Here is a 19,056-nt window from a genome sequence, read left to right on the forward strand (position 1 = left end):
TTGTGTAGGCAGAGCCTCTGACTCCACTAGAGGCGTAAGTTTATCAAGGTGCAAATTATGTTCATTGTTCCCTCAATGGTGCCCTTTTGAAATGGATCTTGGCAGTCCCACGTGTGAGATGAGGCTGTTAACAGCTCTGCAGGAATAACGAGTTTTGACCTGCAAAACCCCTGGTTTCGTGATTATAATATCCTTACAATTAGGTGTTGGGTTCCATGGTGATGAGAGGAGGATTCTTTTGTTCTTGTAACCCCTGTGGGTAGCTTCCAGAACAAAGGGCCAATCCTGTGGTCATGTAATTTGTAGCCATTTTTTTTGGTTCATCAGAAAGTCAATTTTTGAAGATAGCAAAACGAATAAAGTTTTGACACACAGTTTTGGCTTTCTTTCCACGCTATAACGACACAACACAATATTAGTACGTGTTTATATTTGCAACTACCTGGTCAGACTGTTACTTCACATTTTAATTTTTCTTTTTCTTTTAGGATTTAATACAAGCACCAATGTTGTTGTTCTGGCAGGAACAAATCGACCTGATATTCTTGACCCAGCACTGATGAGACCTGGGCGATTTGATAGGCAAATTTATATTGGTAAGTTGACAGCTAATGAGTTACGCACTCAATAAAGTTCATGGCTCACTGTGTGAGTTACCAGAAGGTGGATATAGATCAAGTTATTGGCTTTTTTCTGCAGTAGTGCTGAGTAAGATTGAAATTCCTAACATGGCATGATTTAAACTATGTCAGAACCATCATAATAGTGTTAGGAAAGTACTCTGCTGCTTTGCCACAGGCCACTTACTGTTTGTACATGTTAAATTTCTGAATCTCAAATAGGGTGGTGTTTCTGCTGGTTTTGCAACCAGATTCCAGCGCAATCGGCCAAACCTGTGCAAAAGAATTTTAAACATGAGTTATGTCCAAAAACAACATTGCATTTGGCCTTTCTGTGATCTTTTATGTTGGTTCAAGATTCAGTTTGCCTGAATCTTGCCATGCCTACAAATTAGCCATGTCCAGGTCGACATTGTGAGAATCTGCTGTTTCCAGAAGGCTCTTCAAATTGCACTAATTTTCTTAGGTGCACAGGCCCATTTTGAAAGTTTTTTCATGCCAAAGAAATATTAATTTCCTACGAAATTGACTAGTGTACACTGATGCAGCAGGTTGTGTAGTTTTCCCAGTCATTTTCAATGATTTTTAAATCTGGTTGCTCAGAAGTGGACCCTTATTAAAAATTCTTATTTTTAGTTTAACCCATTTTTAGCTGTATTAATAAAACTGCACAAGATTACCATTAAATATATCAAGGAATACTTTGGAGGAAAAAAAGAAACAATTGCATTCTATTACACTGCCTTGTTGCGTTTGTTCAGGGAAGATGTTGTTTATGATTATTCAAGCACATTTTGTGAACCCTTTCTCAATTATGCTTATGACAGAAACTCTACCCCACAAAGTTCAATACCCTTCATTTGATTTTTTTTAAAGATGTATTTAATGTATGATATAAATTGACTTGATGGGTGTCATTTAAGAGCCATTTATTAATGGGTGATTCCTGCTATTAACCTTGAAGATACAAGAGAGTAATTAGGAAACCAAAAAAGTGAACTGTAAATACCTATCCCAAAATTTTATACAGCACCAAGAGTTTTTTTTTTCATAAAGATTACTTATGTTGTTTCTTATAATAGAATTACTTGCAAACATATACCCCAAGAATATTAAAACGAAAAGTCCTGTTTTAAGTTGCTCAGTCTTGCCTTTGGAGTTAAACCAGGTATCAGATAGTTTAAGGAACCATCTTAGGTTCTGTTTTCTCACATTAAGATTTTTAAAAATCCCTCATTGTTGTCAAATGGACAGTAATTGTCCAATTTTGCGAATTGCTTCACAGCTGCTTTAATGTAAAGGGGATGAGGGCATGTGATGATTGAAAAGCTTCTACAGATGAAGTGGATAACATTTATTCCACAAATAGATTCATTTAAATTTGTGCCACAGATGGGATCCTTCCCACAGATTTGTTTCAAATTAAACAATTGACATTACTTAAACTAAAATAGAAACATAGAATATGTAATGCATATTTTTGTGCAATCAGAAGAAAACAGTGCATAATGTTTTACAGGACCTAATTGATGTTTGAATATGTATCATTCATACACTGTGAAATCAGCCAGGTTTGTTATAATTTATCTAAACTTTGGCTTGATTTGTTTTGACTTGGAAGGCCCTCCTGATATCAAAGGACGAGCATCAATTTTCAAAGTTCATCTCAGCCCGTTGAAGATGAATCCTAGTATCAATAAAGAAACATTGGCACGTAAGCTGGCTGCACTCACTCCTGGGTTCACAGGTGAGTCCCAGAAAAAGATAGAGAAATAATTATATACTGCTGACCTTATGTGGTGTAGAGCTTGTTACCAAATTTATAACCAAAGCCTTTTATATGTAATCCCCAGGTACCCATAAGACAGAGAAAAGTTGAATGGGTATTGTAGTTTAGACCAGTACAACAGTTTGAAAAAATACGTTGTCACAGTAAAGTTAAGGGTATATGGCAGGCATTGACTCATAACCATTATTTAGATAGTCTTGGTGATTGGTGGGTTTGCACACTATAATGCACTTCCTAATATTGGTTTTAAAGCCGTCAGAAAGATGATACGTAAATCTCCCAGTTGGATAGCCATCTGAAACAAATGTAGGTAGCCTGAATCGAGTTCTTAGTAACACTGAGTCTGATGATCTGCTACTAAATTGTCATGTCTCTATCAGAGTTCTGCAAGGAGAGATCTCACGTTAAGATTGGGCCAGTGCAGAAGTAGTTTTATCTCACATCTGATTCTTGATCTACTTGCCCTTGGAGAACTTACTGCTGACAGTTTGTAGAAAAAAAGGCAATTCCCTAATACTGAAGCTCCCATCATCTCAGAGAATGAAGACTCTTATCATTTGTATTAGAGACTGATGCAGCACATTGTCCTTTTCAGGTGCTGACATTGCCAATGTATGTAATGAAGCTGCTCTCATTGCTGCTCGCCATTTAAATGAATCGATCCATGTGAAGCACTTTGAACAGGCAATAGAACGTGTGATTGGAGGTGAGGTTGACTTGAAGTGTGCTTGTTGCGTGTTTAGCATCCTAGTTTTGGATCTGCTTATTTCTATTTTCTATGATTTCTCCACCTTGAAAATGCAGGATGCTGATGGCCCCTAGTGATGGTGAGATCTATGGCTCCTTCACTGGTTTCAGGTGCAAGCAAGTTATGATTTTGAAAGACTGTTGGTGAAAACATTGTGTTTATTCCTTGCTTGTATAACCTCTGATAAAACTGCAAATACAGTAGATCTTTTAAATTCTGGATTTTCTGCTGCTCCCAGCTCTTTTGGTGCTTGTGAAAAATCAACCCAACTTAGATCTATGTGAAATTAATAATCGTGCTTTCACCCAGAGGAGAAATGTGGGCATGAAGGCAAAATTTGATTTTGAACAATAAGCTGCATACAGATAGTAATGATCTAGGCAAGTCAGTCCTGTGTTTCTTTGTATCTGTGTCACTCACACAAAGGTTGCTGACCAGACAGCATTTCCCTCACTTAGGCATGCAAAATGCATTACCACTTAACAGATACCGATGAAGCTTTCATAGATGGATTGTTCAATTCCCTGTCCTAGGTTTTCCATATAGCAGGTCGAGTAAATTAAGGGATAATTTCATGTTAGTAGGAAGCCCGATGCATGTATGTCACCATGATAAATAGCCCTCTATTTTTACATAGAATGTACAGCACAGAAATTGACCATTTGGTCGAACTAGTCTGTAGGTGTTTACTCTCCAAACGAGTTCCTCCCACTCCATCTACCTCATCTCAGCCTTTTAGCATATCCATTGTAGTATGTTCACTTAAATTGATCTTTTTCAATATATGTACATGCATTTTAATAAATTGACACGTTCCTGTTTAATATCGATCAATTGAAAAATTTATCTTCGTAGAGTCTATTACAGTCAAGTTGCTTTCTTTCTTTCAAAATGTAGTAGCTTTAGGTTGTCAGCTGATAGGATTTAGAGAGATAAATGCACATGCACATGAACAGGTTGCTATCTTTAATGCCAGTAACACTTGACTTCAATTCTGTAGAAAAGGCTTCCTATAAAGATGCTGTGTAATAGCATGTTTTTCTTTTGAAGCAGATTATAAATTAAAGTTACTGGTTTCTGAGGTTCCATTTGGCGCCTATCTGTATGATAAATGCTGCTTCCTTAGGATTGTAGTGTCTCTTTTCTGAATAATGTTAATTTGACTGCAAAATCAGATATAGAAAGCAATTATGAGTTACCAATGTGAGAGCTTATAATGCAGTACATTAGATTCTAACAGCAGCTACAAGGGCCATGTATCTGTCTATAACCTCAAAACGGGACAGAACTAAACTGGCAACTACCATGTCTGGGCTTCAGAGTACCTGTAAACAGTAACATGGGATGCGGGTGCTGGGAATAGAGTTATTTGTAACTGTACAAATTCCAATGATTACTTCCATTTTTATGCTGCTTATTAACCACTTTCTTGAGGCCTAATTAGGGATTTACTCGCAGTAGTCTTTGCAATGTCACACTATTTCTTGTATTTAAATAGCAGGTGTGTTGTATGCAGCAGTATGTCCCAATAATCCCTTATTGTCTGAGGAGAAAATGGAACATTGACCATCAGCCAGCAGAGGTTGATTCAGGGGCCCAGGGAGGTGTATGGTGACCTCAGTTGTTAGCACATGATGGCTGAGGAGCAGGAAGCATTGGGAATAAACCCAAAGACTAAGGGTAGTGAAGTGCAGGAAACCAGGGGAGGATGAAAGGTAAATCCATATGCTCAGTACAGGTTGGTCTGAGGAACAACTGTAGGGAGGTAAGGACCGATCAAGATCTGAAGTCGTGAGAACTTGAACCAGTCCAGCATAGGATGGCTAAGCAATTCTGTAGAATAACATCCATTACATGTAAGTGGAAAGCAGCGAAGCAGCAGAATACACAACATGATGGGAACCAGTAGGAACAGATCGAACTATGTTAAGCATAGTGAAAAATCCCTAGCAGAGAACAGAAGACAGCCTAAAGAAGCAGACCGTGTACTGGAATAGATCTAGTTCAACAGAATAATGTCTTGGTGGAAAGCAATAGGGAAGGTTGAAGTTGCAATGTACCCAACGTACAAATGAACCTCAACTCGAGAGAAGGCACATTTCTGTCCAAGTCCCAAGGTGGCAGCAGAGTAAAGTTTAGAAGCCAGTAGTGCACAGAAACCTTGAAGCTTAGCAGGTAACAGGAGCAGTAAGAGGGGAGATGGCAACTGTAGGCTGGAGCAGATTACTTTAAAATTGAGGCAGTGAATGGCAAAGTAAAGTCATAACAACCAGGGCATTTAATGGAGTCCAGTGTGCAGTGCAGTCCTGATGACAGAGGAGTCCAGTGGCTGGAAAACTAAGTGTGGGTAGATTTGCATCTATGGAAAAGAGCATATTAAAAACAAAACAAGCTGGGTCAGAGGATGGACAGTGTGCTCTGTATAGGTAGCTTTCAACTTTTGGCTGGAACTTGCAGACTGATCCAAAACTATTACAAGAATACAAGAAATAGGAGCAGGAGTGGACCATATGGCCCATCAAGACTGCTCTGCCATTCAACATGATCCTGGCTGATCTTGGGCTTCAACTCCATTTCCCACCCAATCCCCCTACCTCTTGATTCCCTGAGAGAACAAAAATCTGTCTATTCCAGTCTTAAATGTATTCAGCGATAAAGCATCTACAACCTTGGGCAGAGAATTCCAAAGATTCATAACCCTTTGAGTGAAGTAATTGCTCCTCATCTCAGTCCTAAATGATTGGCCCCTTATCCTGAGAATGTGCCCCTGTGTTTTAGATGCTCTTACCAGCGGAAACAATCTCTCAGAATCTACCCTATCAAGCCCCTTCAGAACCTTGTGAGTTTCACTGAGATTGCCTCTCATTCTTCTAAACTCTAGAGAAAAAAGACCCAATTTACTCAGCCTGTCATCGTAGGAAAACCCCCTTATCCCAGGGACCAATTTAGTGAACCTTTACTGTATCACCTCCAATGCAAGTATGTCTTAAATATGGAGACTAATACTGCACACATTACTCCAGATGTGGTCTCATCAAAACCCTGTACAATTGTAGCAAGACTTATTTATTCCTATATTCCAATCCCCTTGCAATAAAGGTCAACATGCCATTTGGCTTCCTAATTGCTTGCTGTACCTCAATGCTAATTTTTTGCGTTTCTTGTACAGGCACACCCAAGTCTCTTTAAACATCAACACTTACAAGTTTCTCACCTTTTAAAAAAAATATTCAGCTTTTCTATTTTTTCAACCAAAGTGAATAACTTCACACTTCCCTACATTGTAATCCATTTACCATCTTGTTTCCCTCTCATTTAACTTGTCTATATCTCTTTGTGGCCTCGCTGTGTCCTCCCCACTGCTTACCTTTCCACCTAGCTTTACATCATCAGCAATTTTAGAAAAATTGCTCTCTGTCTCTTCATCTAAGTCATTAATTTAGATTGAAATAGCTCAGACCCCAGCACTGATCATTGTGGTACTCCACTATTCACCACCTGCCAACTTGAAAATATCCCATTTATGCCCACTCTCTGCCTTCAATGTTAACCAATCCTCTACCCATGCCACATAAATTACCCCCAACGCATGAGCCCTTATCTTCCCTATTAACCCCTTGTGTGGCACCTTATTAAATGTATTTTGGAAATTTAGGTATACTACATCTACTGGTGTTCCCCTTTTTCTACCTTACTAGTTACACCCTCAAAAAGTTCAATAAATTTTTTAAGCAGGGTTTCCTTTTAATAAAACCATGTTGATTTGTTCTAATCATACTATACTATTCTTAGTGCATTCTTAACACTTTCTTAATAATAGATTCCAGCATTTTCCCAACAACTGATGTTGGGCTAACTGGCATTTTCTCTCTCCCCCTTTTCAAAAACGGAGCAATATTTGCCAACCTCCAACCTGATGGGACCATTCCTGAATCTAAGGAATTTTGGAAAATCATAACCAGTGCACCCACTATTTCTGCAGTTATCTCTTTCAGAATCTTAGGCCATCAGTCGGATTTTAGTCCCTCAAGTTTTTCCAATACTTTTTCTCTGTTGATATTTATTTTCCTAGTTTCGTCACTCTTTTTAGCTCCTAGTTTACTGTCTATTTCTGGAATGAAACTTGTATCTTCTACTATGAAAACAGACACAATATTTGTTCAATGCCTCTGCCATTTCCTCATTCCCCATGATAATTGCTCCTGACTCTGCTTCTAAGGGTCCAAAGTTTACTTTAGCTGCTCTCTTCCTTTTTATATACTTATGAAAGCTCTTACAATCTGTTTTCATATTAATGGCTAGTTTACTCTAATCTTATTTTTTCCTTTTTTATCAACTTTTGGTTGTCCTTTGCTGGTCTCTAAAACTCCCAATCCTCAGTTTTTTGCAATATTGTAAGCCTCTTCTTTTAATCTAATATGTCCCCTAACTTCCTGAGTGAGCCACGAAGGGGCCTTTCTCACTGAGTTTTTGTTTTTTAATGGAATATATTTTTGTTGGACATTTTGAATTGTTTCTTTCAATATTTCCCACTGTTCAATTACAGCCCTACCTTTTAGTCTATTTACCCAATTTACCTCTTTGCCAGTTCTCCACTCATACCTATGCAATTGGCTTTGTTTAAGTGTAAGATTCTTGTTAGTGAATTGAGGCTGCCACTTTCAAATGTAATGTGGAATTCAGTGGTATTATGATCACTATTTCCAAGTGGACCTTTTACTATGACATTACTAATTAACTCTGCTTCATTACATATAGTAGATCTAAGATAGCTTCATCCCTAATTGGTTCCACAACTTATTACTCCAAGAAACTGTCACGAAGTATTCCACAAACTCATCTTCTAGACCACTCTTGCCAATTTGATTGTCCCAGTTTATATGAAGATTAAAGTCTTCCACAACTATTGCATTGCCTTTTTTACAAGCTCCAGTAATTTCTTGTTAGTGCTTTGTCCAATGGTATTACCACTGTTAGGGGGCCTGCAAACTACTCCCATCAGTGTTTTCTGACTCTTGTTATTTCTAATTTCTATCATACTGATTCTATTTCATGATCATCTGAGGCTAGATCCTTTCTCGCTAATGTCCTTATGTCACCCTTTACTGCCAGGGCCACCTCTCCTCCTTTGCCATTCTGTCTATCTTTCCAAAATATTGTGTACCCTGGAATATTTGTTTCCCTATCTTGCTCACCTTGTAACCATGGCTTTGTAATGGCTATTAGATCTAAATCATTTACCTCTATTTGTGCCACTAGTTCATCTATCGTATTGCAGATGCTTTGTGCACTTAGATAAAGAACTTTTAATTTCATTTTTACTTCTATTCCCTACAATGACCTTATTAGTTGATGTACAATTTTTGTTGAATTCTCTGTCCTGCCCCATTCTGTTTTACTTTACCCACGTTGCTATACTGTTCTGATGCCTCAACCTTTCTCTTTGGATTTCAAAATCTCCCTTCATCGGAAACCAGCTCCGTTCCCCCCCACCAACCCCTTTGTTAGTTTAAAGTCCAGTCCACAGCCCTGGTTATATGATTGGCCAGGACACTGGTCCCAGCCCTGTTCAAGTGTAGCCCGTCCCAACAAAATAGTTCACTCTTCCCCGAGTACTGATGCCAGTGCCTCATGAATCAAAACCCCTACTCCCCACACCAGTCTTTGAGCCACACGTTTAATTCTCTAATCTGCCTGACCCTATTCCAATTGGCGCATGGCTTAGGTAGCAATCCAGAGATTATTATCTTTGATGTTCTGTGTTTTAATTTGGACCCTGACTCCTCAAATCCTCTTCGTGGAACATCATCCCTATTAGGACAATGGATTGTGGAGGAGAAGAAACTGGGCAGGGTGAGGACAGGTGTTGATGGATGCAAATAGATAGAATTACAAAGGACAGGACCTTGCTAGCCTGGGAGCCGTCTTAGATAGTAACATCATCATTTTATAATTCCTATATTTGTTGTCCCTTTTGTAATTAAACTTTTTTCTGAAATTTATGTTTTGTATCTGTAAATACATCTTTGTATGTGATAAATATATTGCCCTTAATTGAGCAATTTTTACCTGTACATTATCAACAACTTGCATTTATATAATTTAACTTTGTTACCATGCATACTTTTTTAATCCAGTTGTCTCTACAGCCAAGGCCATCCTCTGAGCACTTCATTGTACACCTCAGCACTCACATTATCATGCTTGAAATAGATTTGCCTTTTCTCAAATCTCATAGCTTTGAAACTTATATAACCTAAAATTGTTTCATACTGAGATTACTTAAGCCTTTAACTTGCTGACCATTATACTAGTTGAAGTTTTGATTTGGTAAATACAGTAGAGGGGGAGGGGAGAGGGGATATATTGAACATCTAAGCCAAGATATCACTGCTCAATCCATCCATTTAAATATTCATCTTGTGCTAATAATTTTTTACTCATGTTTCCTTTTAGGATTGGAGAAAAAAACACAGGTCTTGCAACCCAATGAGAAAAAGACTGTTGCCTATCATGAGGCTGGACATGCAGTTGTTGGCTGGTTCCTGGAGCATGCAGACCCTCTGCTCAAAGTAACAAATTAACTGTTATCTCTATATGTTTGGAAGAGAAGTAGTGTGCGTGCTAAATATGCATTAAATATTTTGACATTGGTTAGGATGAGAACTCGGTAGCACAGTGCATTGGAGTAATAATATGTGCGAAGGAGTAGCAGTTTGCTGGTTTTGCACTCTGATTTATCCAGGCCAAAAGTTGATATTCCCAGACTATTTGCTTAGGAACATAGGGTATGGGAGCCGGAATAGGCCATTCAGCCTTTCGAGCCTGCTTTGGCATTTGATAAGATCATGGCTGATCTGATTGTGGTCTCAACTCCACTTAATGGAAATACGAAATGGGACAGGTTGGTCCTTTCAAAGGGGTGAAAAAATTTGCAAAACAACCTAATAGAGGAGAACTGAAACAAAGTACTATAACAGCAAGTGAGGAACTGAGAGGGAATTTAATAACACTTTTTTTTGCAATAAATCTCTTGAATGAGTTTATAATAATTTGTTCAGCATAAGCTAAATGGCCCTTTTAATACCACAACAATCTAGAAAGAAGTTAAAGGGCTAATTTTACAACTTTCCACTTGTGGGAAGGAGCTTCACCATTAATTTTAATGGCAAAAAAAATGTATAGCTTCATAAAATTATGCCAAGGAGTGTTGATGGACAATGCATAACACCAGTTCTTTAGGAAACATTAAACAGCTTCATTCCTGAATTATAAACTCTTTTCATTTTGTTCAATTCAGACTGTGATTGCACCAAACCTATTTCTAACTACCAAGTTAGAAAAATACAATTCTTTTTCCTTGTATTTATTTTTGATCTATTTTTCATCGCCAAGAAAGCTTTCAAAGAAATATATTTCTGTTTACGTGTGCTGCTAATATTTTATGGTGAAGCTCCTTTGATTGTCTCAGGATAAAAAACTACAAAACTTTTTGTACTGCAAAAAACTTTTTCCCTGAGGCAATCAAATAAATGATATATAGAAGAATCTTAAATGGAAAGCATTGTTTAGGTAGATTTTCTCCTTTTAGGCATATTGAAGGTTTTTTGACACACTTCAACTGTTGAGCTAGGTATAGCATAAATTTTAGCTCAGATTTTATGAAGTAATATTGTATACTAAAATTTATAAATACCTAAATGTGTAATGTGTATCTCCCTCTGCAGGTGTCTATTATACCTCGTGGGAAAGGTCTTGGCTATGCACAGTACTTGCCCAAAGAGCAGTATCTTTACACAAAAGAGCAGCTTTTCGACCGCATGTGCATGATGCTTGGTGGCCGAGTTGCCGAACAGATATTTTTTGATCGCATCACAACTGGTGCTCAGGACGACTTGAAAAAAATCACGCAGAGTGCTTATGCCCAGGTTAATCCTCATTCGTATCTAATTATCATCTCAATTGTTTTGTTGGTCTTGGGAGTGTGTTAGCTGCAACACTTGAGGATACCCATCCAAAAAGTAGAATTTGAATCTCAGTTTGACCTGCGATTCACGCTGAAGCTTCTCGAGTAAAGTTTCTCCGGTTTCAAATGAGTCACTTGCAGAAGGAGGGACTCCCCTGTTCCACGACAAAAAACTTTTTCCTCGGACGATCAAAGAAGTGTGTTGTGAATTTATATAACATTCTTTCCTCCTGGTGGGATAGAGCCAGTGGAACCATTTTTAGGAGTTGTGTTGCATTCATCTTTTTTGATTTATGGTAGAGGCATTTTTGCAAAATTCTTCTCGTCACTGAATGCAGCGATGGTTACAGGAAGGGCAGCAATGGTGGGGTGCCTAATAATTGAGATGCCATTTATATTTTTAACTAACCTTAATAGTTTGAATTGGACATGACTTTTTCTGGGTCAATATATTTTAAGTTTATATATGTGCTATTTAAGAGAAAAATATGTTCAATGCAGTAGGAAATGCAACCTGCCTGACCTTGCTAAGTGCTTGCATCATTATCATTTGTGATGTGCACTATATGTATTCCATTCTGCTCTGATTTAATGGCCATTTTGGTTTTTTTAAACCTCTGTCTCTCTATGTACACTTTCTGACCCAAATTCGCAGCCATTGCTCTAACCTTGCCATCTCCAATGGCGTTGATCACCAACTTGTTATCTCCAATCAGTTCTTACCACACACATTGCCTTACTATCCTTCTACTCCATCCCTGGAAAAAATACTCTGCTCCGGATTGCTTCCAGCTCCTTACTGTCTGCTCTTTGGCTCTTCATTCACCATTAACATCCATCTCAACAAACTCCTCTTCTTTGCCCACTCCAAGTTCACTTCCAGGAACAAATTCATTGAGCTCGTAGCTTTCTTTATCTCCAAGAAAGAGACCAGGCAGCCATCTGCCTCTGCTTCCCCTTGTCCCCTAAGCTAAACCTTCTCGTCTTCCGTTCTGTACCATTTTTAAGTCTGAACCTTTGTCTTTTCTCTTCTTCCTCTCTCCCTCTTTTGTTCTCTTTCTCTCTTGTGTGCATTTTTGTGTATCCCTCATGCCCCCATCCACTCCACCTTCTCAAAGCCCATTTCATACATGAGACATACTCTTGCTCTACTGATCCCATTCCCACTGATTTCCTGATTACCCAACCTCCCTTCCTAAGTCCCATTTTTGCTAATTATTGTAAGAGATCCCCACTCTTTAGGCACTACCCCACATGTTTAAAAATAATTATCACCATCCCAGAGATCCTGGTCTTTACTAACAACTCTCCCATCTCCAGTCATCTTAAAATGTGTTTTTATCTCTTAGATCCATTCTTGTCTCTCCCATAACTCCTCTGGTTTAATCATTCTAATTATGTTATGGTCCCTACCAAATCACTGACTTGGCCCTGGAGAAAGGCACAGCATTCTGTGTGACTTTGACCATTTGTCCAAGACTTCAGCTTTTGACACAATCCTCCTCCAAAATCTCCCCTTTGTTATCAGCTCACTGAGACTGCTCTTGTTTGGGTTCCAATCATAGCTATAGTATTTTTAGCAATAGTTTCTCTGGCCATGCCAGCATCATCATCTCAAGAATCCTCCAAGGGAACTCTTGCCTATCGAGCTGTAGCTAGAGATAGTAAAAACTTCAATTATGGCACCCAAACTCTTACCTCTTGGTGATCTTACCTGTATGCATGGGGCCAGATTCCACATTTGAGCTGATGACCCCAGCAATGCCTCTTGGCAAATTGGTTGCCCAATGTCCAGCCTTGGATTGCCTCTAATATTGGGAAGACCAAAACCATATCTTCAGCTCCCATTGTGCACTCCATACCTTCAAACTTTTGCTCCATCCCCTCCCTTCCTAAAGCTGGTATCATCATGCAATAGTCTGAAATTGCTTATTGGTATGGATGCATTTGCATTGGTATGGGTGTCTCAATAAAGTACTTTTGGAGGAGTAATAGGAATTATGAGTGTTCTAGTATCTCAGCATGGAGGAGTTTTCTGACTAATGAGGCCATCGCAAGGCGATCAATGTTGACTCGTGTATAATGATATAAAAAAAACTGATAAAGTCTCTTCTCATGTGCATACACTTCGTTTTACTCAGTTATGCTATTAATTATTTAGAGAAACAGCACAGTAGTAAATAACTTGCTACACAATCCTGTAAGTGGTAGACTTGATCTATGGGATGTTTCTCTCTGATTATAGATTATTATCAAGTCTCATGAAGCTGATGCAAGAGCTCTGCATCTAATCAGCTAACTCAGCAGAAACTGGAAATTGAGCTTTGCCACTTCTACTCCTCATGGCTTAGCTATTCATTTGGTGTCCTCACTATCTGGGAGTTCTGATCTGTTTTTATTAATCCTCTATTTTCTTCTTCCATTTGTCAGATTGTTCAATTTGGTATGAGTGAAAAACTTGGGCAAGTGTCCTTTGACCTTCCACGACAGGGTGATACAATTATTGAAAAGCCATACAGTGAGACCACAGCGCAGATTATTGACGAAGAGGTTCGGGCTCTTATTGGCACAGCAAACCAGAGAACCTTGACGTTATTGAAAGAGAAGCGATTGGAAGTTGAAAAAGTAAGTGATTGTATTGTTATTGGAGCATCATTTCTACAAAACCTGATTTCCTCCCTTCACATTACTATACTGCAGTACTATGCATTTCAGTTCCCATTGCTTGCCAGCTAGTAAACTATTCTGTTTTCTTTGGAAAAACTATTAAACCCCAAAGGACATTTTAGAAATGGCATCCTGTCATTCCTTGCTTCTTGCACTAATGACTGCTCAATCAACATCCACTCAATGAGTAACCTGTAAAATCTTCAATGTTGGTTTTATTATCCTTTTAAGTTTTCCGATGCCTTCATTACGACCTACATTGCTAGAAGTTATATTTTCATATTTCAGTTCTAATTAACACAAATATGAAAACATCATCTTAGCTGATATATATTTAAGATAGGAACCAGTGAAAGATTACAAAATATCATGCTGGCAGTGGATGCTGAGCAACGCCCTCTGTTACTGAGACCATTTTAATGGATTAAGGCACTAACTGACTAGATTTCATTCTAATTTTTTCCCTCCAATTTGTAAACACCTTTGGATTGGCAAGTGAACAAGAAGAAAGTGAGATTAATAATCAAAAGAATTCCTTTTGGCCTTTTCTGTCTTCAATTTGTAGCCTGCATTGCGGACTTCAAAATGGGTAAATTTATCACCCCCTGTTGAACATAAGACCTTGCAGGTGTGAAACTTGTAAACGTCGATGTTCAAAGAGACTTAGCTGTACTTGTACAAGGAACACAAAGTTAGCATGCAGTTACAGCAAGCAATTAGGAAGGCAAATGGCATGTTGGCCTTTATCGCAAGCAGGTTAGAGTACAAGAATAAAGAAGTCCTGCTACAATTGTACAGAGTTTTGTTGAGACCATATCTGGAATACTGTGTGCATTTTTGATCTCCATATTTCCTTCCAAAGAAGGAAATATTAGCATTGGAGGCAGTATAGTGAAGGTTTACTAAATTGGTCCCTGGGATGAGGAAGTTGAGAGAGGCTGAGTAAATAGGGCCTAGATTCTCTGGAGTTTAGAAGAATGAGAGGCAATTGAAGCATACAAGATTCTGAAGGGGTTTGATAGAGTAGACGTTGAGAGGTTGTTGCTGCTGGCCGGAGAATCTAAAACACGGCACAGTTTCAGGATAAGGGGTTGGGATGAGGACAAATTATTTCTTTCAAAAGGTTGTGAATTTTTAACCCAGAGGATTGTTAATGCACCATCGTTGAATACATTTAAGGCAGGAATAAACAGGTTTTTAGTGTCTCGGGGAATAAAGGGATAAGGAGAGAGGGTAGGAAAGTGGAGTTGAAGCCCAAGATCAGTCATGATCGTATTGAATGGTGGAGCAGGTTCAACGGGCTATATGGTCTTCTCCTGCTTCTATTTATTTTTTACTTGCAGGCATTGACTTTTAAATCATCCGTTTGTTGTTTCCCTCTACCTGCTTCCAAATAAGCCATATGACAAAAGGTGGGGAGGACAACAGCACTGAACATAGTTTCTGACACCATATGTTAAAGACTATCCGCATTCTCCAGAAAGTTCTGAAGCAACAAAGCAATGTTTTATCCAAATTGCCTAAAATAATGGCCTTTCTTGACAATACCAGCCTATTTCCTAATACACGTGGCACCAAAACAGCAGCTTTGGAATCAGAAGCACCAAGTTTTTCTGCAAGATTTTGTACTTTCCAAGTGTGGAACATTCCTTTTGATCCTACTGAATTGAGAGCCATAATTTTTTTGTTTGTTTCTTTTGTCAGGTAGCCGAAAGATTACTAGAGAAGGAAGTACTTGATAAAAGTGACATGATTGATCTTTTGGGACCACGGCCATTTTCAGAAAAATCCACATATGAAGAGTTTGTTGAAGGTACTGGCAGCTTTGAAGAGGACACCACCTTACCTGAGGGTCTGAAGGACTGGAACCAGGAGAGGGAGGAGAGTAAAGAGGATCTGCCACAAAAACAGTTAGCATGAAATATATTAAGCATCCTTTCAATTTTCTGTCAACTGGAGAGCTTAGCGCTGTCCGAATTGAAAGGTTTACTTTGCTAAGATAAAATGAGAACAACAGCACTGTAATTTGGAACAATTCTCATATAAGATGATCCTTGGTAATGAGATGTTGTATGATGCAGCCATATCTTGCAAGACTGTGTTTCACGACTGAATTGGAAGCAGTTTGGACTGAGTCTGCAGAATTCCTGAAACTGGGCTGAATCTGATAAAGCCATTCTCTCCCTGCCTGTCTGGAAGGAACACGCAATCTATTTATCGGCACATGACAGAACAAGAGTGAACCTAAAGGAGTGTTCAAAAGTTCCATCAGTAAATAGACCAAATTTCAATGGTTGTAAGCTGAGAATTTCAAAAAGATTTGATGTTTATGCAAGTATGTGAGAATGTTCGCCTCTGAATGCAGAAATTCTTCACTTGCACTACAATTGTCAATCTTCTTTTGGTTTTCCTAATTATTCTCACTATATACAGAAATGAATTTAGCAACTTGAATTGTTAAGCCTCCACCCCCGAATCCATTTCATTTTTAATTGTGTGTGCAAGCCAAAGCTGCTGTAGGTGTCAATATATTTGAAAGAATTCACAACCCAAAATGTATTTCAATGCCTCTAAAATGCATTTGAAACCTCCATCATTTATTGCTGTCTTCCATATAATAGCCTAAACAAATACAACCCGATATTTAAGCACTCAAGTAAGAATCTTGCCATCTATGTTGAGTAGTTAATTTTTTCAAACTGATCATGTTTCAAGGATGATTGATTTCCTGTTGTTATGGACACTGCGATGTGTTTAGCATTTAGCTTAGATATTCTCTTGGGTGCATTGTAGCTGGTCACTCCCATAAGCAATTTAACTTAATGATACTGTTACTCAGGGACATAACAATTAGACCCCTTTGTGACCTGAACTGGATATTGTGCTTTCACGCTTGACTGGTGTGTTTCTTGATTCTTTTCAACGATGAGTTGAGAAACACTTACCGAAACAAGGCCATCAATGAATCGTTATATTGTTTTATTTAAAAGGCAGCAAGTGAACATAGAGAATGTCAGTCAGGTTCCACTTATTAACTCAAACCCACATCTCTCTGCATGAAGTGGGCACAATAATAAACCCTGCTGCTTGACTGGCTTGTTTTCTTCTGCCATTTCTTTTCGTTCTGGGCAACTTCTACTGCAAACAACCCTGATCTTTTGCATTTTATTTTTGCAGCAGCTAGCCCTAGACCTACAGCTTGCAGCCTCTTGTCTGCTTTATAACCTGACTAGCCAAATATTCCTTTCTGTCTCTGCAGGGGTGTTTGAGGGGGAGAGAAGGTGTGCAGCTGATTTTCATCGCCATGGTAGGCCTGTCAGTAAAAGTAACTACTAATTTCCCCTTGTGGCTTGAGTCTGCTTTCCTCAAGAAGAATAAGGCTATTTTGACTAATTGACTTGGGATCAGACAATTGGCTCTTGCTGTTGTGAATTTCACACACTGGGCCCATCTAGTTCAATGCACGTATTCAGTGCCTGCAGCATGTGACATTTTTTTAAACCCATATAAATTATTTTGTTTCAGAAATCAACCCTTAAGCTAACTCATTCCCAAAGTCCTTTCCGTGAAGAAAAAGTGGTCGAAAATCCTGAAAAAGATATCTTGTTACTTGGCTGATCTCTGATACAGAATGAATGAGTCAGATTTAAATTATTGTGTGTTATACTTCTAGCTCCATTGTTGCCACTTAAGTGTAGTTAATTTTATATGTGATTAAAAAATTAACCTTTTTCTCCATTTAGTAGCCTGTTTGCCTCAGATAAAACCTTCACTTCCATTGCTTTCTGTATTCTTTGAATTTTTCCTTCATTAAAGTCAGGTATAGGCACCGATTGTATAGTGATAACATGTATTCATTCTTGAGATAAGTTTAATTGTCCTTGATCTGCATTATTTTCTTAACCTGCATCAATCCTTCTAAAGAGGCTAATGGCTTCATTTTAAACATCACAAACATGAGTGCTAGTAGCGGTGTTTAGTTGATCGTAACAGAAAATTTCAACTTATGCCACTTGCACTGGTTGAGGACTGTGTTTGCCTCAAATGTAGGATAATTAGTTATAATGGATCTTACCACAGCCTGTGTTGCTTTAATTTGGCGTGGAAGATAATCAAGGTGCGAAGTAAACAATATGTGGGAAAAATTAGCTTTTGGGTTTTGGTGTAGATACAATCTTGCAAAATTGAAGTCAAGCTGGAAGATCACCAGACTCAAATTTCAATCTGGGGTGACCTGTCTTTCACTTGCTCAGTCCATAAGCCGTAAACCATTCATCTTGTGTTGCTTTTACGGCCACCCCCAATTGGTTTTTAAGTCTTGTGGGGATCAAACTTGGTTCAAGCTACCTATCAGTTAAAGCTTGAATATTGCTGTTTATTGGAGACATTCCTGACACAAGATGATTATTAGTATTCTGTATATTTTAGCATCTTTTATTGTTTGAATTAATTGTCAGACTCTAATTGGTTTGGTGAGATTGAATCCTATGATTACAATTACTGTATGTTGTCTTTTGACAGCATTTGTATAGTGAATATTGTTGCATGCTACTAGATATATCGCTGCATCAAATAACTTATTACCCATATATCTTATATATAGAGAGGATTTGCTTTGAACAGATGTTTTGAATTCTGTATGTTCATATGACCTTTATACAAAAAAAGTTTAATATTTTTTCTGCTTGCATTACAGAGCTGTATTTAATTACTCCACTATGGGTTTTGTAATCATTGTGCCTTATCAAATGTTACATTGGCCACAATATTTCACATTTTTGGCAATGGAAAATTAGTGGCCACTGAATTTCAGAATTTATGTTGTAATTTATCTGTAGTATTGCATAAATTCTTATAAGGCTGAGATTTTAAGATGGGAAAATCAGCAGCAATAAGATATTAAAAAGTAAAACTCTGAAGCATAGTCCAGAGAAATGGATGCCTTATTACACTACAGTCTTGCAATCTTAAAAGTTAATGCAGTTTTGTGAAGAAGGAAAATTCTATACAAGACGATTTATATTTCTGTAACCTGAACAGGTCACAACTGATTATCAGCTTATTGCCCTTGAAGGAAGATTGTGTAGTATTAGTAACAAACACAATTTTTTTTAATGCTGGGTGCCAGAACATGCTGGTGTTATCAGTATTCAGCGTTGCTATTGCACTAATATTGCAAAAGGAAATATATGGCATCACTCCATCATTAATCTCTACTTTGAATATACATGTCCATATTTCTGTATTGAATATGTGCCATCACTTG

At 38.2% G+C, this 19,056-nt stretch overlaps 1 protein-coding gene across 1 annotated transcript in view; it reads left to right on the plus strand.

Moving 5' to 3' along the window:
- Positions 1-18,709, plus strand: part of LOC144682123 (mitochondrial inner membrane m-AAA protease component AFG3L1-like) — a 46,101-nt gene extending 27,392 nt beyond the window's left edge. Inside the window, exons 11-17 of the mRNA XM_078544464.1 lie at positions 489-596; positions 2,242-2,367; positions 3,005-3,115; positions 9,614-9,729; positions 10,885-11,085; positions 13,554-13,748; positions 15,495-18,709. Coding sequence (XP_078400590.1) covers positions 489-596; positions 2,242-2,367; positions 3,005-3,115; positions 9,614-9,729; positions 10,885-11,085; positions 13,554-13,748; positions 15,495-15,710 — 1,073 coding nt within the window. The 3' untranslated portion in view covers positions 15,711-18,709. The remainder of the gene's footprint in view (positions 1-488; positions 597-2,241; positions 2,368-3,004; positions 3,116-9,613; positions 9,730-10,884; positions 11,086-13,553; positions 13,749-15,494) is intronic.
- The last annotated feature ends 347 nt before the right edge of the window (positions 18,710-19,056 follow it).

Source organism: Cetorhinus maximus, chromosome 6 (assembly GCF_964194155.1).
Source record: "Cetorhinus maximus chromosome 6, sCetMax3.hap1.1, whole genome shotgun sequence".
NCBI lineage: Eukaryota > Metazoa > Chordata > Chondrichthyes > Lamniformes > Cetorhinidae > Cetorhinus > Cetorhinus maximus.